At 42.8% G+C, this 23477-nt stretch overlaps 1 protein-coding gene across 2 annotated transcripts in view; it reads right to left on the bottom strand.

Annotated features, from left to right (window-relative positions):
* The window catches only part of LOC115463310, a 136167-nt gene that overhangs the window by 100761 nt on the left and 11929 nt on the right, over nucleotides 1-23477 (bottom strand). The window contains exon 3 of one of the 2 annotated variants that reach the window (XM_030193698.1): nucleotides 21643-21675. The exons of the other annotated variant lie outside the window; for it this stretch is intronic. Within the exon in view, the coding sequence (XP_030049558.1) occupies nucleotides 21643-21675 (33 nt within the window). The remainder of the gene's footprint in view (nucleotides 1-21642; nucleotides 21676-23477) is intronic. 2 annotated transcript variants of the gene reach the window in all.

Genomic DNA, 23477 nt, shown 5'->3' with positions numbered 1-23477 from the left:
ATTTAATATAAAATATCTCCCTCTTACAATTCAACTCAATATATATTGGGAGTAACTGTAAAAACATTTCTGTGTATAATGCATGTTTACCTGTGTAAAAAGGCTCTTATAAAGCTGCATGTGTTTATACATACATAGGGAAAGAGGATGGGATTTGATACACTGCCTTTCTGTGGTTACAATCAAAGTGGTCTACATATTATAAACAGGTACTTATTTTTTGTACCTGAGGCAATGGAGGGTTAAGTGACTTGCCCAAGGTCACAAGGATCTGCAATAGGAATCAAACCCAGTACCCCTGGTTCTGAGGTTGCTGCACTAACCACTAAGCTACTCCTCCATTCCACATAGAATATAGGCACATCATATAACAAAGCACTGTTGTTCACCTGTAGCAAGTGTTATCCACAGCAGAAAGATCGATCAGACACAAGTAAATGATGTCTTTGCATGTTACGTGGATGGAACAGCTGTCCTAGAGCTCAGAATGCAATATATAAAGTTCTGAGTATGCACGACTTTCTTGCATGCAGCAGTCTTCACTGTTCCTTAGTTCCATAGCTCAATAATTAATGCAAGTATCAGAGAGGTAAGAGTGCCTGATCAATTCTGCTTCTCTACAGAAAATACAAAGTTACTTACTAGTAGAAGGTGCTCTCCGAGAACAGCAGGCGTGGGAGCAGCTCTCCAGCTTTATAAGAACTTTAGAGTGTTCTACCTTGCACGTGCAAGCCTTCTTAGCTTTAAGACTTCAACTTCAAGTGAAGAAGGGAGGGTATACGTAGTAGGTGATGGCAGAGAAAGACCTGTAAAGTCCATCCAGTCTGCCCACAAGATAAACTCATATGTGCTACTTTATATGTATACCTGACCATGATCTGTATCTGCCATTTTCAGGGCACAGACCGTAGAAGTCTGCCCAGCACCAGCCCCGCCTCCCACCACCGGCTCTGCCACCCAATCTCCGCTAAGCTTCTGAGGAGCCAGTCCTTCTGAACAGGATTCCTTTTTGTTTATCCCATGCATTTTTGAATTCTGTTACCATTTTCATCTCCACCAACTCCCGCGGGAGGGCATTTCAAGTATCCATCATTCTCTCCGTGAAAAAATACTTCCTGACATTTTTGAGTCTACCCCCCTTCAATCTCATTTCATGTCCTCTTGTTCTACTGCCTTCCCATCTACCGAAAAGGTTTGTTTGCAGATTAATACCTTTCAAATATTTGAACGTCTGTATCATATCACCCCTGTTTCTCCTTTCCTCCAGGGTATACATGTTCAGGTCAGCAAATCTCTCCTCATATGTCTTGTAACGCAAATCTCATACCATTTTGTAGCTTTTCTTTGCACTGTTTCAATTCTTTTTACATCCTTAGCAAGATACGGCCTCCAAAACTGAACACAATACTCCAGGTGGGGCCTCACCAACGACTTATACAGACAGGGGCATCAACACCTCCTTTCTTCTGCTGGTCACACCTCTCTCTATACAGCCTAGCAACCTTCTAGCTACAGCCACGGCCTTGTCACACTGTTTCGTCGCCTTCAGATCCTCAGATACTATCACCCCAAGATCCCTTTCCCCGTCTGTACATATCAGACTCTCACCGCCTAACACATACATCTCCTGTGGATTTCTACTCCCTAAGTGCATCACTTTGCATTTCTTCGCATTGAATTTTAATTGCCAAACCTTAGACACGAGGATATATATCCTGCTGTACTCAGAGAACACCTGTTAGAGGTAGGTAATGTTGTTTTCTTCGAGGGCAAGCAGGATATATTCATCCTCGCATGCAAGACTCCCTAGCTACAGGCTGCCTTCAACAAAAAAGGGGGATGATAATAGAACATAAGCTTCACAACAAGTGAAGGCACAGAACAACATTATTTTTTAACATGTTCCAGTGTTCTATGTGAATAAATAATCTGCTTCTTTTTTTGGGGGGGGGGGGAGGCGATCTGAAATAAAAAAAATAATCAAACTTTTTTGGAGGGGTGGGGTTATTTTATTTATATTTTTTTCTCACACCTTTTCAGTAGTAGCTCAAGGTGAGTTTCATTCAGATACACTAGGTACTGGATTCTAAACCTTAAAAAGATTCTGGAGGACTGACTGGCCAAACTGACTGCCACGTTGAGAGTCCTGTTCTAAGCAATCCTGTGATGTGAATGTGTGGACAGAAGCCACAAAAGCAGCCATTGCTCTGACATTATGTGAAATGACATAACCCTTAAGAGTCAGTCCAGCCTGGGCATAAATGAAAAAAACACAGTCTGCTAGCCAATTTGAGTGTGTTTGATGACTGCAGCCCTACCCTGTTTGGGTCAAAAGAAACAAAGGCTTGATGGACTTTCTAAGGGCTTTAGTCTGCTCCAAATATAAAGCCAAGGCTCTCTTGCAGTCCAAAGTGTACCATGCGCTTTCACCTTTGTAGGCATGAAGTTCTGGAAATAATGCTGGCAGAGCTGGTTAACATGGAACTGTCTTAGGCATGACCATAGGATATGTGAACAAGAATATTCTGTTGTTGTAAAACTAAACATAAGATGGGTCTGTCACTAAGGCATGGAGCTCAAGACCCTGTAGCTGAAGTGACCACCATCAAAAGCAGCACCTTTCAGGTCAGTACTTCAGGTGGCAGGTATCAAGTGGTACAAAGGGAGCTTTCATTAGGTGTATTAAGACAACATTGAGATCCCATGACACTGCAGGAGGCTTGGTGGGAGGTTTCACTGGAAGCAAGCCTCACAAAGCAAACAACTAAAGACTAAGCAGAGATGGGTTTACCTTCTACTCGATGATGATAAATGCCAATCGCACTAAGATGAACAATAATAGTGCTGGTCTTCAGACCTGATTCAGAAAGGTATAGAAGATGTTCAAGCAGTTTTTTTGTGGGACATGAAAATGGATATTAGTCCTTGCTCTCAAACCAGATAGCAGACCTCTTCCATTTAAATCCATAGAATCTTTTGGTGCAAACTCTTCTGGAAGCCAGCAGAAAATGGAACACTGTCTGCAAGTTCAGGGAATCTACCACTATCCTCTCAACATCCAAGTTGTGAGGGCTAGGGATTGGATAAAGGGATGTAGAAGGATTCCTTGATCTTGAATGATCAGTGTGGGAATACACTCCAGTCTCTATGAATTTCTGAAGGAAAGCTCCAGAAGAGGAATCCATATTTGCTTTGGTCAAAAAGATACAATCAGAATCATGACTTTTAAATCCTGCTCTAGTTTCAGAAGAGTTTTCACTATGGAAGGTATTAGATGATACATGTACTGCAGGCTTTGCCCCCAATGGAGGAGGACATTTGTGAATAGTTTTTCATGTGATACTAGACTGGAACAAAACTGAGAGACTTTCTTGTTGTACTGAGTGACAAAAGGGTCTATTGAAGGGATTCCCCACCCTCAAAAGATCTTCTAGGCTATGTCCTCATCTAAAGACCAATCATGAGGTTGCAGAATTTGACTCAGTCTATTCACCAGACAGTTTTTCTTTCATGCTAGATATGTGGCTCTTACAGATATTCCCTGAGAAATGGCCCTTTTCTGCATCCTGACACCCAACACATGAGGTACAAACCTGCCCCTCTCTGCTTGTCTGTCTGAATTAGAATGATCTGGTTGGATAACTGCTATGAAAGCCTTTAGAGCATTCCAGATTGATCTTAGATCTAAGTGGTTTATCTCATGAAACTTTTCCTGAGTAGGCCAAAGACCCTGAGTGTGGAGCTCCCCTACGCAAGTTGGAAACATCCACCAGGATAAAGAGTCTCATGGCCTGCGTCTACTGGGTCCAGGGTCTTTTGAGCTTGCCTCAAACTGAGGTGTGCCAAGGGAATCACATTAACTGTGGAGGCCATGTAGATTAGCATCATCAATATTTGACCAGCTAATACCTGCTGAAACTTGCAAACCTCTTCTACTATGGATATGAGACTCAATATCTGCTGTTGTAGGAGAAATATGGATGCTATAGTTCTGTTTGGAATTCATAGGAGTCCTGCTAATTTTGGTGATGGGCTAAACCATGATTTGAGATAGTTTATGATACACCCCAGAAGCTGTAACACTGAAATGATCATACATATTGATTCTTTTAGTCCTTCCTTTTATGTGCTCTTGACCAGCCAATTGTCCAAGTAGGGAAACACATACACACGATGTTGCAATGTCTGCTAGACAATTTTCAAACACTCTCAGTGCTTACATGAGACCACATGACAATACTCGACATTGGTAGTAGTATTTTCTTACAAAGAATCTCATAAGCATCCTTTAAGTCCAACAAACATAACCAATTCCCTTTTGAAGAATGGAACTAAATATGCCCATGGAAATCATCATGATCGTTTTTCAGGATCATTGGTCTAGAATGGGAAGAAATTCCTCCATCTTTGTAACCAGAAGTATTTGGAATAAAATCTGTGCCCACTTTCCCCTGGTGGAATGCGCTGAACTGCTTTGGCTTACAAGAGGGAAGAGAGGTGCTTTGTAAGCAGTCCTGATGCTGAGTTAATTTAAATGATGCCAATGGATAATTTGGAGGAATGGTTTCTAATTGCAGATGGTAACACTCCTGGAAATTTTTGAGAACTCACCAGTCTGAGGTCATATGGGGCTAACCTTGCTGCAAAATCTTTCAGCCTCCTTTCCACTAGAAGGTCATCCAGGGCAGTTATGGGGATGGAAATTATGCACTGCTGGATACAGTCAAAATCCCATCCCTGGTGTTGACTGTGGAGCTCACTGGGATTTCTTAAGCCCTCTGCTACCTAATTCAGGAGTAAGATCTCTGTCTTAACTGGGAGGAGCAAGAGGTTGAAGGATACCTACATCTTTGAGAGTAATAGGATCTCCATTGTCCTCCTTGTAAGACCTCCTAAAGAGAACGCCAGGCCATAAGTGAACTGGAGAGAGTTTTAGAGTGCCTGAGTGCTGCTAAGGTCAACCTAAGTGTTAAGATTTGGGCTGGGGAAACCTGAAGCAACTTCTCATAATAGAATCACCTCCAGTTTGCTTAATGGACATTTTGGACTTGTTTTTTTTTTTATAATTTTCATACACTGTCATTTTAATTATAGTTTTTGTACATTAAGAGGGGCATAATTGAACGGGGCACCCAAGTTTTCCTGAGGACATCCTCGCAGGATGTCCTGGTGAAGGGGCGTGGAAACCCGTATTAACGAAACAAGATGGGCAGCCATCTTTTGTTTCGATAATACGGTTGGGGACGCCCAAATCTCAACATTTAGGTTGTCCTTAGAGATGGTCGTCCCTGGTTTTCGGCGATAATGGAAACCAAGGACGCCCATCTCAGGAACGACGAAATCCAAGCCATGCTTACTCTACATGAATGAGAAGTCTGTCCATGAATGGCACCACCAAGAAAAAAACCTTGAATAAACTGAAACTAAGGAAGCGTGCTCATTGTAGGAGGTCTGCCAAGTGGTCTCAACTTGAGACGAATTTGAAATAATGGATACTATCGCAAAGAGAAAGTTGCAGGGTGATCGCATCTATGACCATCAAACAAAAGGCTAAAGCGCTTGCCATCAAGATGAAAATACCAGATTTTACTGAAGGGGTTAATTGGACTTACAAATTTATGCATAGAAATGATTTGATAGTTAGGGCCAGAACCATGGTTGGTCAGAAACTACTGGAAGAATATGAAAAGAAAATGGTTTACTTCTGTGATTTCATCAGAGGTGAGAGACTTAAAGGTAGTCTTTTATTAGGAAGCATTCATTTTTGGGTTTTTTTTTTTTCATACTGGGACAGACGGAAGGTCCATCAAGCCCAGCATCCTGTTTCTTACAGTGGCCAATCCAGGTCAGAAGTACCTGGCAAGATCCCAAAAAAGTACATTTATGCTGCTTATTCTAGAAATAAGCAGTGGATTTTCCGCAAGTCCATTTTAATAATGGTCTATGGACTTTTCCTTTAGGAAGCCATCCAAACCTTTTTAAACCCTGCTAAGCTAACCACTTTTACTACATTCTCTGGCAACGAATTCCAGAGTTTAATTACATGTTGAGTGAAGAAATATCTTCTCTGATTCATTTAAAATTTACTACTTTCTAGCTTCATTGCATGCTCCCTAGTCCTAGTATTTTTGGGAAAAGTAAATAAGTGATTCACTTCTACCCATTCCACTCCACTCATTATTTTATAGACCTCTATCATATTTCCCCTCAGCGATCTCTTCTCCAAGCTGAAGAGCCCTAGCCACTTTAGCCTTTTTTCATAGGAAGTCGTCCCATCCTCTTTATCATTTTCGTCGCCCTTCTCTGTATCTTTTCTAATTCCACTATATCTTTTTTGAGATGTGGTGACCAGAATTGAACACAATTCGAGATGCAATTGCACCATGGAGCGATACAAAGGCATTATAACGTCCTCATTTTTGTTGTCTATTCCTTTCTTAGCAGCTGCCGCACACTGAGCAGAGGGTTTCAACGTATCATCAACGATGACGCCTAGATCCCTTTCCTGGTCGGTGATTCCTAATGTGGAACCTTGCATTACATAACTATAATTCAGGTCCTCTTTCCCACATGCATCACTTTGCACTTGCTCACATTAAACGTCATCTACCATTTAGATGCCCAGTCTCGTCAGGGCCTCTTGTAATTTTTCACAATCCTCTTCTAATTTAACAACTTTAAATAACTTTGTGTCGTCAGCAAATTTAATTACCTCACTAGTTACTCCCATCCCTAGATCATTTATAAATATGTTTAAAAAAACAGTGGTCCCAGCACAGACCCCTGGGGAACCCCACTATCTACACTTCTCCATTGAGAATACTGACCATTTAACCCTATTCTCTGTTTTCTATCTTTTAACCAGTTTTTAATCCACAATAGGACACTACCTCCTATCCCATGACTTTCCAATTTCCTTTGCAGTCTTTCATGAGGTACTTTGTCAAACATCTTTTGAAAATCCAGATACACAATATCAACCGGCTTACCTTTATCCACATGCTTGTTCACCCCTTCAAAGAAATGTAATAGATTGGTGCGGCAAGATTTCCCTTCACTAAATCCATGTTGGCTTTGTCTCATTAATCCATGCTTTTGAATATGCTCAGTAATTTTGTTCTTTATATTAGTCTCTACCATTTTGCCCAGCACCAACGTCAGATTCTTAACATGGACGAAGTCCCTATGGCATTCGACATACCAGTAACTAGAACAGTGGCTAAACGAGGCAGCAAAATGGTCTTGAATACAACAATGGGCCATGAACAGACCAGCTTCAGTGTTGTGTTAGCCTGTGATGCTGATGGGAGGAAATTGAAACCATTGGCCATTTTCAAACACTTAACTATGTCTTGCAAAAAACTTCCTTGAGGTGTGGTCACAACGGTAAAAAAAAAAAAGACTGGATGAATTAAGTCATTATGAAAGAGTGGGTTGACAAGTGTTTCTGTGCTCGATATGGTAAACTATATTCAACTCAATGGCATCCCACAAACTTGAATCTGTTAAGATGTTAAACAATGCTGGGGCTCATATCGTTGTCATCCTCAGTGGACTAACTTGCAAACTGTAACCATTGGACATCACCATCAATCATGTATTTAAAACACCCATAAGAAAAAAGTAGGATAAGTGGATACGAGAAGAACTCATTCATTCACTCCTTCCGTTAGACAATGGTACTCAACATTTGCAGAAGTCTGCTGTTGGGTAGAGACTGCTTGTAGTGCTGTGAAGCCAACTACCATTATCCATGGCTTTCAAAAGGCAGGCTTACTTGAGAATGACAACTTACCATATTCAGACTAAAGTGATGATGAAGAATATGAAATTGGAGATGATGAAGCTGAAGCATTCGATACAGAACATTTTGCCAACACTGGGGGGCTGGTGGTTGGGAGGCGGGGATAGGGCTGGGCAGACTTATACGGTCTGTACCAGAGCTGGTGGTGGGAAGCGGGACTGGTGGTTGGGAGGCGGGGATAGTGCTGGACAGACTTGTACGGTCTGTGCCAGAGCCGGTGGTTGGGAGGCAGGGCTGGTGGTGGGGAGGTGAGGATAGTGCTGGGCAGACTTATACGGTCTGTGCCTGTGCCAGAGCCGGTGGTTGGGAGGTGGGGCTGGTGGTTGGGAGGCGGGGATAGTGCGGGGCAGACTTATACGGTCTGTGCCCTGAAGAGCACAGGTACAAATCAAAGTAGGGTATACACAAAAAGCAGCAAATATGAGTTATCTTGTTGGGCAGACTGGATGGACCGTGCAGGTCTTTTTCTGCCGTCATCTACTATGTTACTGATACCAACACCGACTTTGAAGGCTTTACTTCTGGTGATGAAGATGATGCCCAAGAAATTAATCTATGAATTTTTTTTTTGACTTGAGAAAATGGTTGGTGAAATTGATTTGTAGATACTGTCTTTTTGCTATTGGTTATTATTGAATTTGTATCTCACAGTTTATTGTCTGGGAATGTAAAAACTTGTATTACCTGCACCTTTGTATACCCTGTATCTAACCTGTTCTAAATGTAAAATTGTGTATAACCCACAAGTTATATAGGTGAAAATACAGTACTTTACTTCTAGTGCTATCTTAGCTACTTATTTTATAGGAGTTTCCTCTTCTTTCAGTGCTGTAAAAAAGTACACCCAGTTTAGGGATATTCCATTAGTAAGAAACAAGACAACTTTTTCTGGAGTGTTATATAACTTAGGAGCTGTGAAAAATCCTACTGCTTACACTACTAATGAGCCATTTCCTATTTCACTTCTGAATATCACATCTGCTACTAACTGTTTTTCTTTTCAAAATGCTACAAAATTTATTACTAATGTGATCCATCCTGGATTATGCTGTGCTTCTACGACCCTTGTATCCTTTGCTTATTCTCCTATGTAATTACCTTTAGGATGGCTCCTCCTCTGTGGAAAAATAGCTTTCTCTTATGTTCCTGCTAAATGCCTTGGGAGGTCCGTGTACTATTGGAAGACTTATGACTGGTGCTTTCCTGAGGTGGTCCTCTTCTGGTCATGCTCAAACCCATTCCCCTAGATTACTCGCTACTCAATTTTCTTCTGATTGTCACTCTGAAGTGCATTTGTTTTCTAAATGGGGGAGGCAGGGGGCGAAGATGATGATGATGTGTTAGCTCTAGGCAAGGAGATCTGATTGAGAACAGGAGGTGGCATGAAGTCAAAAAGTTGAAGCTAATTAGGTTTGTCTCTGTTTCTCCTTCCCCACGCCGCTTGTTTTCACCGTAAACTCAAAATAAAGCAAGCTAACCTATTCTGCATCCACGTTGTTGTTCTTTATTGTTGGTAGCATTTTTATTTAATCTCACTTATATTTTCAAATAAGCCAGTTTGTGCAGCATATGGATATACACACAAGAAGTATAATAATGGAATAAGTTTTCATAGGTACAGTAGTAATTTGTTATAAATGTCATTTGGAGAGGATGGTTATAGGGACACCCTAGCACTGTTATATTCGTGCAGATATTTTTTTCTCTCCTAGTAAAGGGCCACTAAAACATACATCATGTTATGAGAATCGGGTACTCAACATTCAGAGTCTCTATCTATCAATTTATTTATTTACTTATTTATGACATGTATATCCCACATTAAACATGAATTAGGTTGAAACCTGGGGGCATTTACATAGTAAGTGACAGCAGACAAAGACCTGAACAGTCCATCTAAAATATTTTTTTCCTGTGCCTACATCAAAAGAGAAGGATAGTTAGTGGGAACTTGCTCCTTTTGTTTTGTTGGAATGCCGTGGTATATTATTATAGAAATGCACTTATTATTGTTGATTGAATAATGAGGGCAGAGCTACCTTCATTCAGAAGTCCAGAGTCAGTCTAAATGTGCCAACATTTTCCAGTTCTGTCCTATATTTATTTATATATTTGTTACATTTGTACCCCACATTTCCCCACCTATTTGCAGGCTCAATGTGGCTTACATAGTACCATGAAGCGATAGCCAACCTACGGTGAAGAAACAAATACAGAGTGATGTTATTGTCAATGAAACAGATATGCACAAACACATTAGGGAATCATAAAGAGGGAAGTTATATAAAGTTCATGGTGTTCATTACAAGTATAGGTTTCTTTGTGTTGCTGGGTTCAGGTACTTAAGTTGGGTCAGTGGGATATGCCTTTTCGAACAGGTTGGTCTTTAGTGATTTCCGGAAGTTCAGGTGGTCGTACATAATTTTTATGGCTTTGGGGAGTGCATTCCAGAGTTGTGTGCTCCATCTCTACCTGTTTTCAAATCTATGCTGAAAAACCCACCTTTTCACTGCTGCTTTAGCTCCTAGCCACAATTGCCTCCCCTGTCCCTTTCTCCCTTCTCACCCATTACTTCCCTCACCCGTAACTGTCTTGTTTGTCTGTATTACTTAGATTGTAAGCTCTTTTGAGCATGGACTGTCTCTTTGTGTCAGGTGTTCAGCGCTGCATGTGTCTGGTAGCGCTATACAAATGCTAATAATAATAATATATGAGAAGCTGGATCCATAAATTGATTTGTACTTGAGTCCTTTGCAACTAGGGTGGCGAAGATTTAAGTAAGTACGTGATGATCTGGTTGAGTTTCTAGTTGGCAGGTCTATTTATTTCTTCTTCAAGTCTGGTTGAAAAGGCATGTATGTGTGTGTGTGGGGGGGGGGGGGGGGGGGGGGTTGATCTTTGTCTCCTGGATGTGTGTTTGTATATAGATGAGTCCTGGGAATAATGATGGAAAACAGCAGTAGAACAGTTGGAGCTGAATGACATTTATGTTCATACAAAGTTAATTATTTTCAGTGGAAATTAAATCTGTTGGATGCCTACTATGTGATCACTCTTTCATTATTGCTGCCAAGTATTACATATTTAGGGCATATGCCTTAAACATAGATGGTTTACATTCATTTTTCTAGACCTTACATGCACATGGCATTGCTTGTTAAACCCAAAGGCAAAACCTAAGGATAATTAAACTGTGCTGTTTATGACTTTACTTGTTTCATACTGCTTTGGGTCTTACTGATCTGTACATCTGTTGTTATTTTGTCGAGTGGAAACAGTCGGGTGAGCTTATATGAAGGGAGGGGAGTATGGGTAGGGTTACCATATGGTCCAGAAAAAGGAGGACGGATTGAGCCAGCCGGGTTTTACTTCCATTGCTTTCAATGGAAGTAATTGAGCTAGCCGGGTTTTACTTCCATTGCTTTTAACGGAAAGCAATGGAAGTAAAACCCGGCTGGCTCAATCCGTCCTCCTTTTTCTGGAGCCATATGGTAACCCTAAGTATGGGAGGGAAAAGGTTCTGGAGGTTGCATGGCTATATGGAATTTTCAGTAAAGAATATTGTATATTTTAATATTATTTGTAAATTGGTTCCTACACTGTACCAATAAAACGTATGATAAAGTTATGTACATATATATATCACTTTTTTGGGTGGGGAGAGAGAGCCTGTTGTTAAACATTTACCACCACACCACTGCCTCTTTCCTTTTTGCTGCCTTGACCCAGGAGACCCATAGTTTAAGGAAGGCAGTAATTCAAAACCACCTGGTCATTATTTGCTCCTTAGGGCCAATCATGGGTATTGGGAGTTTGAGGGGATGTGTTGCTTTAATTTGACTGATAATAGTGTCTTGATTGAGCACTCTACTGCAGGGACTAGTTTGCTGTCAAGTATTTCTGATTGATTTACTAGTTGGCTGCCTAATATTGACTGGCTTCGTGCCCACGTTTCATAATAGGCTTCATTGTTATACTGATTGTTTTGTGCTGTTTTCTGCAGTGTGCCTGATCTCTTTGGCAGCTGAGTAAGAATGTGCTTTCTAGTCCTCCTGTTGTTCATAATGCTATCATGCTACAGTCTGTCCCCGACAATGTTGTTATTGCTTCTCTATTACAGCAACTGCCTTTCTCTCCTTGTGTAGTTGATTCTGAACAGAATCAAAAGAGGGTCTGTTGTAGAGACCCTAGGGGGGACCTGGGAGAACTAGAAAACTGGGGTTTAGCAGGGGATAAGGGAGAAATGGGAAGTCTGTGTCAGTCATATAATGAACAAAGTTAAGTTTTTCTGAGACTGAAACAGTGGTCTTGAAGTCTATGAACTCTGAATGCTTGGTTTAGGCTAATTATCTGCTGAACCAAATGTACTAGCAAAAGGCCTTGAAACCTAGGCCTGAAAGAAACAGAGAAAAAGTGTCCGTAGTATAGCCAAAGAAGGATGTGCATGGGCCAACATTATATGGTGTACCTATTGATAGAACAAACAGGGCCTGAGAAAGGGAAAAGTGTGTTGCTGCCAATTATGATCTGTATTCTGAAATTTGTAATAAAGCAGCTCAGCCAAAGAGTGAGTTAGAGACTTATCTGGGAAAGCTGCAGATTTTTGCAGCTACATTATAGTCCCTCCTGAAGCTGGCTTTAGTTAGAGCTGTAACCTGTGTTCCATGTTTATTTCCTCGAATACACCTTGGGCATTAAAATCTAAGAGGCGAGGTAAGGGCAAAGAGTCCCCCAGGTTTCTACAGCCATCAGTTCAAACAGTAAATTCATAAGAGAAATTAGATTATTTTGCACCAGTGGTTTGGCATGCTGAAAGTCTGGGCACCTGCCAAACTATTTAAAGCTAGGGAAATGTATTTTCCTAAACTTTTTTGATTTTTTTAATTTCATTTTGCTCACCTTATTTGGCTTATTTAGCTCTTTTTAAATGATGGGATACTAGGAAGGCAGATAGAGTACTGAAATGCACCCTGATGAAGGCCATTTGAAGCCCTAGACAATATAGGAGGTATAAATACACAGTAAAGGATGGCAGATAAAGACCCACACATTCTATCCAGTCTGCCCAACAAGGTGGCCAGAGCTGCGCCTGCCACTCTATGCAGGCCTCAGTCACCCACGTTTAAATGCTGGTTGTCAAGTATCCACCATGCCAACCATATATGCAGCAAAACATGATGGAGTATTGCTGACAGTATTTCACTTATCAGTCAAGATGTCTTCCCCTCCCCTCTGAGCTGCACAGCGCCCTCACTCACAGCACATGACAATGTGGACGGGGATAATCGAACAGGGACGACCATTTCTAAGGGCGGCACCGCGAAGGGGCGGGGCAACCTGTATTATCGAAACAAGATGGGCGTCCATCTTTTGTTTCCATAATACGGTCAGGGACGCCCAAATCTCAACAATTAGGTCGACCTAAGAGACAGTTGACCTAAATGTTGAGATCATCAACCTTAGAGATGAGCGACCTCGGTTTTCGCCGATAATGGAAACCGAGGACGCCCATCTCAAAAATGACCAAATCCAAGGTATTTGGTCATGGGAGGAGCCAGCATTCGTAGTGCACTGGTCTCCCTCACATGCCAGGACACCAACAGGGCACCCTAGGGGTCATGCAGTGGACTTCACAAATTGCTCCCAGGCACATAGCTCCCTTACTGTGGGTGCTGAGCCCCCCAAAGCCCACTCCCCACAACCACTACCATAGCCCTTAGGGATGAAGGGGGGCACCTAGATGTGGGTACAGTAATTTTGTGGTGGGTTTTGGAGGGCTCACATTTACCATCACAAGTATAACAAGTAGGTGGGGATGGGCCTGGGTCCACCTGCCTGAAGTGCACTGCACCCACTAAAAACTGCTCCAGGGACCTGCATACTGCTGTCAGGGAGCTGGGTACGACATTTGAGCAGGGCTGTGCCAACACGGTAAGCGAGGTAAGCATGGCAGGAGGGCGCCATCCTCTGGGGGGCGCCCCGCCGCACCATGCTTACCTCGCCCTCTTCTCCCCAGATCCTTTTCCTTTCTTTTTTGTTTAAATTTACCTCTGTCCGGATGCATAGCATCAGTGAGAAGGAGGCGGCGCTCCCCCGCCCCGACGTGTCTACTAGTCTTCCCTTCGCTGTGTTCCGCCTTCTTCTGACTCAGAAATGACGTCAGAAGAAGGCGGGACACTTAGCGAAGGGAAGAAGACTAGTAGACATGTCGGGGCGGGGGAGCGCCGCCTCCTTCTCACTGACGCTACGCCGCGGGACAGAGGTAAATTTAAACAAAAAGGAAAAGGATCTGGGGAGAAGAGGGCAGGCAGTGTAGCGATCGTTTTCGGGGGGGGGAGCGGCGCGGTGCCAATGGGGGGGGCGGCGGCAGCGCGGTGCCAACGGGGGGGGGGGGGCGCCAGAGGCGCCAACTGCAGGAGGGCACCGGAGACCCTAGGCACGGCCCTGCATTTGAGGCTGGCATAGAGGCTGGAAAAAAATGTTTTTATTTGAAATCTATTTTATTGATGATCATAATAATACAGCCAATACGAAGGCACATATACATTGTCATCATAATACCATAACAATCTTTAACTAGTTCCATAACGTCAATACCTTTTAATTTCCTCCCCTCCCTCTCCGAGTATTAACAATTCCTTTCCTTTGGCCCACTGAAAATAACACTCATATATAGTTAACACGTATACATCAACACTTCAATAAAGGCTGGTCTCACCCATACAATTAGCCACCTTACACAAATCGTTCCAACTTGGAGCTCTCTTCCCCCTCCCCCCTCCCATTCCTTATTATCCCCCCCAAATAATGATCTTATACCCCCTTCCCAAATCCCCAGACTACAACGTAAGAGTATTCATCAGTAAGCTACGAGCTCTGCTAGACAGGGCCTGCACATATGGTTCCCATACCTCCCAGAATCGTTGCCTACTTCTAGGACCACGACTCGCTCTATATGCCTCCATCATCACCAATGAGTGAAGCATATTCCTCCACATCCAATAAGATGGCCCTGTTTCCTGAGTCCAATATTGAAATATACATTGTTTCCCAATGATTAAAGCCTTATATATTAAGAGTCGCTCCCCCTGCCGAATAACTAGCCCACTCTCATCCAGTCCCAACACCATATTCTTGGGTGGCAGACGTATCTTCTTTTTTAGCAATATTTCACAATATTCCATGATTTTACCCCAAAACTGCCTAATTACTGGGCATTCCCATAGCATGTGAAATACAGAAGCTCTCTGAAAGTTGCATTTACTACAGTTTGGCTCCTGTATTCTTCCAGCATAATAGGCCTGCACTGGGGAAAAATATGCTCTCAATATGATTCTAAATTGTATCTCTCGATGCCGAGCACTGGTTACTTTATGTGTTATCTCCTTCAGGTATTTAACTATGTCCCCACTTCTTATCTCCACTTGCATGTCAGTAGACCATTTCTGAGCCACTACCTCATAACTTCGGGGTGGAGCAATCATTCTTAACTGTTTATAAAGTATGGAAACCGAAGTCTGTTCCCTACCTTGTGGCAAAAATAAGTTCACCAATAAGTCATAAATTCCTCTATCACACTTGCTTCTAATTAATTGCATAATGTAGCTATGTAGCTGATGATATTCATACCATGTCACATTCTTTGCACCCACCATACCCTCCAGAGTCTCTCTTGAGATAACCTTCCCCGGGTCCTGCACAACATCCGCCACCAAGATCACTCCCTCCTGTGCCCAGTTAGCAACCCTCTTTTGCATATTCCCCGGACCAAAATCTGCATTCCCCGCTATTGGGAGCTGGTCGGTACAATGTGGATTCTTATTCAATTGCTTTAATATATATTGCCACATACTACGCATCGGGTGTAATAAAATATGTTGCCTCCAACTCTTAGGCAGGTTTTTACCCTTAAGATGTAACAAATAATATGGATGGTAGGGCCTGAATATTTCATACTCAGTCTTCCAATCCGTATACTCTTCTGTTTCCAATATCCAGTCTGCTAGGTGTCTCGTCAAACATGCCCAATTATATTGTCTTATATCAGGCATCCCTAAGCCTCCCTCCTCCCCTCTTCCATACATAAATTCCATTTTGAGTTTTGCCTTCTTCCCACCCCAGCAAAACCTGGACAACATTCCATTAAGTTTCTTAAGATCTTTCGTCTGTACCAGAATCGGCAACTGTCTTAGCACATAAAGCCATCTCGGGAAAAGTACCATTGCGAAGAGACCTACTCTCCCGCTCACCGTCAAGGGCAATCCCTCCCATCTGGCCAACTGATATCTCGTATGCTGAAGGAGCTCATCTACATTTCGTCTATATAATCTACTCAAGTCCCCAGTTAACACAATGCCTAGATATCTAAACTCCCTTGCCGACCATCGCAATGGAAATTCACCCTTCCACTGCTCTCTTACTTTATCAGTCATAGGCAATCCCTCAGATTTTTGCATATTCAATTTAAATCCCGAGAATGTACCGTATTCTGCTAATACCTCCATCAGTACTGGTAACGACCTCTCTGGTCTATCCAGATGAACCAGGATATCATCCGCAAAGGCTGAGATTTTAAATTCTCGGGTTCCCAATTTTATCCCTTCAATCTCGGGATTCCCCAATATGTCACGCACTAAAGGGTCCAATGTTATGGCGAAGAGCAGTGGAGACAAAGGGCACCCCTGCCTAGTACCCCTATTTACCGGAAAGCTTTCAGAGTACGAGCCATTAACCAGCACTCTGGCCGCTGGGTTTTTGTATAATATAGATATTGCTTGTGTAAAGTACCCCTCAAACCCATAAGCCCGCAGTGTTGCAAAAAGAAATTCCCACTCAACCCTATCGAACGCCTTCTGGGCGTCGAAACTGATCAATAGCGAGTCTCCTCCTTCCCTACGCACTCGCTCCATCGTAGCTAATATCATCCTAATATTCTTCACACTCTGTCTCCCTTGAATAAATCCCACTTGAGGAGAGGCCACAATCCCAGGCAGCACCCCAGCAAATCTCACAGCTAAGATCTTAGCCATCAGCTTTGCCTCATAACTGATGAGTGATATCGGTGTGTAAGAATCTGGTAAAGTCGGATCCTTCTCAGGTTTCAGAAAGACCATTATATCTGCCAATCTCAAGGATGACGGGAGTTCCCCCAATGCCACAGAATCATTAAATGCATTGACTAATGTGTCCCCAATGTCCTGTACTAAGATTTTATATAGCTCAGCCCGGAATCCATCCGGACCCGCTGCTTTATGCAGTGCACTATCTCTGATTCCTCTATGGACCTCTTCTATTTCTATCGGTTTGTTGAGCTCCTGCCGCTGCTGCTCTGATATCTTAGGCAGTGCTACATTCTCAAGATACATATCTGGATCTAAATCATCTGCGTCATTCTTGGCATACAACCTAGCATAATAATCTTGGAACACCGCCTGTATCCCTGCATCCGTGTGTACCAAGCCCCCTGATGACTCCCGCACTGCCAGCACTCTTCTCTGTCCCCTCGCTCTCCTCACTAATCCCGCCATCATTTTCCCTGGCTTATTGCCATACTGAAATAATCGATATCTATAATATTCAGCTGATTTACTTGCTCTTTGGTGCAATAACTCATTAAGTGAGGCTTGTGCAGCCAACAGTTGCTCCCTAGTATGACTTGTGGAATGTTGTCCATAAGACCTCCTGAGACGTACTAGTAGTTTCCCCATTCTAATGATCGCTTGATCTCTCCGTTTCTTCTTCCTAGCGCTATACGCTATTATCTCTCCCCGTAAGACAGCCTTTCCTGCTTCCCAATATAATATCGGGGTATGTATATGTGATGAGTTATGCATGGTATATTCTTTCCATTTCTCTCTAATATGTGTCCTGAATTCTTGATCATAATACAGATCCATGGGAAAGGCCCATCTAAACTGTCTACTTTGTAGAGTCTGATCCCTCATTTTTATATATATAGCTGCATGATCTGATATGATCGTAGGGTCAATATCTGCCTCGATAATACCAGAGAAACTCTCTTTATCTATCAATAGATAATCAATCCTTGATTGTGTATGGTGTGCTCTAGAGTAGTGAGTATAGTCTTTAGTGGTTGGGTGTAACACTCTCCACGCATCTACCATTCCCAGTGCTCCACATAGCAGAGATATACCCTTATTATCTCCTACTGTCCCTCCCGATTTAGTGTGTGATCTGTCCATACTCGGGTCCGCCACCACATTAAAGTCCCCCCCAATTATCTTCTGCTGAATGTTGGACTTTTGTACCTTGCTTAAGAAATTATGATAAAATTGTTTATTGTACACATTTGGGGCATAAACATTGCAGATTAGACAAGACCTGCCATTCACCTTTACCTGTGCTATAATATATCTCCCATCTGCATCTGTATGGGTCTGGACAACTTCGACTGTGAGGGATTTATGAAATAGGATCACCACTCCCGCTTTTTTCCCCACTGCCGGGGATTCTAGCATAGTCCCCACCCACCAAGTTTGGAGCTTCTTATGCTCCTGGGCTGTTAGATGTGTTTCTTGGAGAAGCGCAATATCAGCACTTTTCTTTTTAAGGCTATGGAGAATTTTCTTCCTTTTAATGGGTGACGATATGCCCCCCACATTCCAGGAGTATACTTTAAGTCCTATTACGTGACCCCATCTCGCTCCTGACTCAACAGATGTACATCTACTAATATCCAGCAGGAGTGGTGTCCCAGCTGCACCACCCCCACTGCTCTTTTCCACTCCCCGTCATCCTTCCTCTCTCTCACTTGCACTCTCTTACTGATGTATTTCAATTGGTAGCCTGTATCCCTTCCCCTATACTTCCCCTCCCCCCTCCTCATCCCCCCTCCCCTTCCCTGATCCCTCATCCCCTTCCCCAACTTCCCTTCCCATTCCAAGAACTAGTCACGATATAACACCTGCATTCACCCTTCAACACAAACTATTCAACATCCCCTTCCCGTTCTATTCCCCAACATATTGTCTAAATATATCCATATACATCATATCCACTACTTCAGTCTTTATAGTCTCACTTATAGGTGACAGGAGAGATCCTCTGATATTTTGTTCAGTTGATGTTGTCCTCCCCTCACAAACTGCCGTCTGCATGTTCTCGAAGTCCGCTCTCCAACTCGAGGGCCCTCCAGGAAGCAGTCAATTATCTTGCCAAAATCCTCGCTGCCATTACTCTCACATATCTAAGTTCAGAATCCAAAATCCAGTACCTGCAGCATAATAATCCTCATCTATACGATCCCCTGAACTTCCAATCCTGAGTCTCTCTTATCCATGGTTGAACCAAACACTTAACTCGAAATCATTTCGTGTAAACTGGAGGGCCCCAAACAGCCCTCCACAGAAGCCATTGTTCTTTCTCTCTTTCCTCAATTAGCTGGGTCTGTTTCCTTTTGTTGTATATAGTCTTTAGCTACTTCCACCTTACCAAAAATTTTTGTAACTCCATTTATGGTAACCCGCAATTTAGCTGGATACAAGAGTGCAAACTTTATCTTCTTATGAAACAGGTCTGTACACAAAGGCGCGAAGGACTTCCGTAATATCTGTACCTGCTGAGAGTAATCCTGAAAGCATAAAATCTGCTTTCCCTGATAGGTAAGAGAATTGCCACTGCGAATCGCATCCAAAATATGCTGTTTATGGCGAAAGTTGAGACTCTTGAATATTACCACTCTCGGTCTAGCCACTGTCTGCCGCGCAGGCCCCACTCTATGGGCCCTCTCCACACAGAAATATTGCAGTTTATCTGCTAGTTGTAGTGTCTGTGGGAGCCATTCCTCCAAAAAGGTAGGCATGTCCTTATCCAGCAGTGATTCAGGGAGTCCAACTAGTCTCAAATTATTTCGCCTACTACGATTCTCTAAATCGTCTACCTTTGCTTCCAGATCCTGCACGCGTCGTTTCAGTTGCACTGAGTTCTCTTTCTCTGCCTCTACGGTCTCCTCCAGGTCCGAAATGCGTTGCAGGCCCTCATCCAGCTCTAGACTCATGCTGTCTAACCGCTCATGAGCTTCTTCCGTCCGATCGTATAATTGTTGAAGTTTCTTGTCCAGCGCTGCCTCAACCGCTGCTGTTACCTCTGCGGTGATCTCTGTCAGCCAGGCCGAACCCACGTTATGCTCTCCGAGCTCACGATGGTCGGCCATTTTGTTATCAGCCAGCTTCGTTTTATCTCGCTCTCTCCTGACCGTTTTCGCCGCCATTCTTTGTTCGATCACGTTTCCTTCAATCGCCGGTCAATTCCCCGGGTCTTTACAATCGCAGCTGCACCGCTTTTCTTTATGGAGTCGGCAAATTATCTGATTATAGGGTGAATGTGCACGGAGCTCCGCTCACTAACGTCAGCCCTGCACCATGGTGTCACGTGACCTCCGAAAAAAATGTTTTTTAATTTGTTTTGGGTGGGAGGGGCTTGGTGACCACTGGGGTAAGAGGAGGTCATCCCCAACTCCCTCTGGTGGTCATCTGGTCAGTTTGGGCACCTTTTCGAGGCTTGGTCGTGAAAAAAAAAAAATGGACCAAGTAAAGTCGGCCAAATGCTCGTCAGGGACGTCCTTCTTTTTTCCATTATCGGCCGAGGACGTCCATCTCTTAAGCATGCCCCCGTCCCACCTTCGGTACGCTGCCAACACGCCCCCAAGAACTTTGGTCGTCCCCAAGATGGAAAGCAGTTGAGGATGCCCAAAATCAGCTTTTGATTATGCTGATTTGGGCGACCTTGGGAGAAGGACACCCATCTCCCGATTTGTGTTGAAAGATGGGCGCCCTTCTCTTTCGATTATGCCCATAACAGTGATCTATAAACCCAGAGTTACTGAAGCTTCAAATTTTGCCATTTTGCGGGACACATATCGTAGAAGACTGTCCGGCAGCAGCATCAGTTCCCACAACTCTTTCCCAAGATAAACACCTCAATAGCCATGTTATGTTTCCATTCTCTCTTGTTATTTAGGCCTCCCCTCTGTCTATCCCATGTATTTTTTAATTTGCGCACCATTTTTTACTCTACCATATCTCCTGGAAGTGCGTTTCTTTGAATAACCAACCCTCTCTGTGAAAAAGTTATTTTCTCTGCAATATGGTTGTACGTAACGGGGTTGTGACCATTTGTGAAGCACCATAAGGCATAGGTATGCCTAATAGATTACTTCCTTCCAGCTATTACTCCATAAGAACATAAGCATTGCAATACTGGGACAGACCGAAGATCTATCAAGCCCAGTATCCTGTTTCCAACAGCGGCCAATCCAAATCACAAATACCTTGCAAAATCCCAAAAGACAGATTTTATACTGCTTATCCTAGAAATAAGCAGTGGATTATTCCATCTTAATAATGGCTTATGGATATTTCTTTTACAAAATTATCCAAACCTTTTTTAAACCCTAAGGGCCCTGTTTACTAAGCAGCGCTGTAGGTACACAAACTTTTTAGCATGCGCTAATGATAGAGGCACCCATTATATTCCTATGGATGTCTCTATCGTTATTGTGTGCTAAAAATTAGCACACACTAAAAGGTTTAGCTAATTACTTTTATCACATTCTCTGGCAATGAATTCTAGAGCTTAAGTATAGGTTGAGTGAAGAAATATTTTCTCTGATTTGTTTTAAATGTACTACTTAGAAGGTTCATTGCGTGCCCCCTAGTCCTTGTATTTTTGGAAAAAGAAAACAAGCAATTCACAGTGAGTAATGCGGCCAAAAAAGCAAAGAGGATGCTAGGAATTATTAGGAAAGGGATAGAAAATAAGACAAAAAATATTATAATGCTATTATAATGCCTCTGTATCGCTCCATGGTATGACCACACCTTGAGTATTTTGTGCAGTTCTGGTCGCCGTACCTTAAAAAAAGATATAGCAGAATTAGAAAAGATACAAAGAAGGGTGACCAAAATCATTAAGGGGATGGAACTCCTCTCATATGAGAAAAGGCTTAAGAGGTTAGGACTCTTCAGGTTGGAAAAGAGACCGCTGAGGGGGAATATGATAGAGTGGTGTAGAACAGGTACATGTAAATCAATTTTTTTACTCTTTCAAAAAGCACAAAGACTAGGGTATACTGAAGAAAGTTACACTGTACTACTTTTAAAGCCAACAGGAGAAAATATTTTTTTCACTCTACAAATAGTTAAGCTGGAACTCATTGCCAGAAGATGAAATATTAGTGGTTAGTGTATCTGAGTTTAAAAAAGGTTTGGACAAGTTCATGGAGGAAAAGTCCACAGTCTGCTATAGAGATAGACATGGGGAAAGTTGCTGCTTGTCCCAGAGATCAGCAGCATCAATCTTGCTACTATTTGAGATTCTGTCAGGTATTTGTGACCTGAATTGACCACTGCTGGAAAAAATGATAGTGGGCTAGGATGGACCATTGGTCTGACCCAGTATGGCTGTTCTTATATACATCTACCTGTTCCACTCCACTCATTATTTTATAGATCTCTTTCCTATCTCTCCGTAGCCATCTCCTCCAATCTGAGGAACCCTAGCCTTTTTAGCCTTTCTCATTGAGAAGTCGTCTCATCCCCTTTATCATTTTTTACACCCTTCTCTGTACCTTTTCTGAGATGTGGTGAGCAGAACTGCATACAATATTTAGGTGCAGTCACACCATAGAGTGATATAAAAACATTATAATATCCTCAGTTTTGTTCTCCATTCTTTCCTAATAACTCCTAATGTTCTATTTGCTTTCTTAGCTGCTACTGCCACACTGAGCAGAGGGTTTCAAAGTATCATCAACAATGACACCTAGATCCTTTTCCTGGGTGGTGACCCCTGATGTGAAACCTTGTATCATGTAGATAAAGTTTGAGTTCCTTTTTCCTATATGCATCAGTTTGAACTTCCTCATATTAAAACGTCATCTGCCGTTTGGATCCCAGCCTCTTAAGGTCCCTTGCAATATTCACAATCCTCTTTGATTAACAAGTTGAAAAACTTGGTGTCATCAGCAAATTTAATTACTCACTAGGTACTTCCCATCTCTATTTCATTTTAAATGTATAAAAGCAGCAGTCACCTGGGGGGGGAGCCCATGCTGGGGGGAAGCGAGGTGTTCTGCGGTGGGGGGGGGGGGCATCTTATTGAGTGAAGGACTGGGGGAAGATGAGGGTGATATTGGTGGAGGGGGCTGCCATTTGAGTGTTTGTGTTTGTTTTGTTTTTTTAGTTACGGCGGCTGCCAGCATTATTTATGCTGGCACCAGCGTAGCATAAGCACACCTTATTTAGGACAGCTTTTTCAGCTGCCGCAAAATTAAGCTGCTTAGCGATGGTGAGCGCTAAGCACTGCATATTGCCCGGCACCCGCATAACCTCAGGCCTCCTCCCATGGCTGCCCCAGAACCCGTACCCTGACGTGCCCACGTTGTGGGCAGTCTGTGGGGATATTCAAGCAGCACTCTCCCTGAAACAACTCACTTTGGTGACGGGAAGCGATTAAGGGAGGGCAGGAAGGCTCCTGCCCATTTTAAATGCCTTTGAATATTGGGCCCACTGTTTATACATTATCTCCACTGAGATGAATAGCTGTATGCTATTTCCAATACTATACGTTTAGAAATTATTTTGAGATTAAAGGTATAAATCATGTGCTTCATTTAGATATAAAAAAGCTATACAGGTGTATCAATAATAACAGA

This window comes from Microcaecilia unicolor, chromosome 2, assembly GCF_901765095.1.
Source record: "Microcaecilia unicolor chromosome 2, aMicUni1.1, whole genome shotgun sequence".
Lineage (NCBI taxonomy): Eukaryota > Metazoa > Chordata > Amphibia > Gymnophiona > Siphonopidae > Microcaecilia > Microcaecilia unicolor.
Note: the sequence above shows the minus strand (reverse complement) of the source record. Positions and strands in the feature narration are given on the sequence as shown.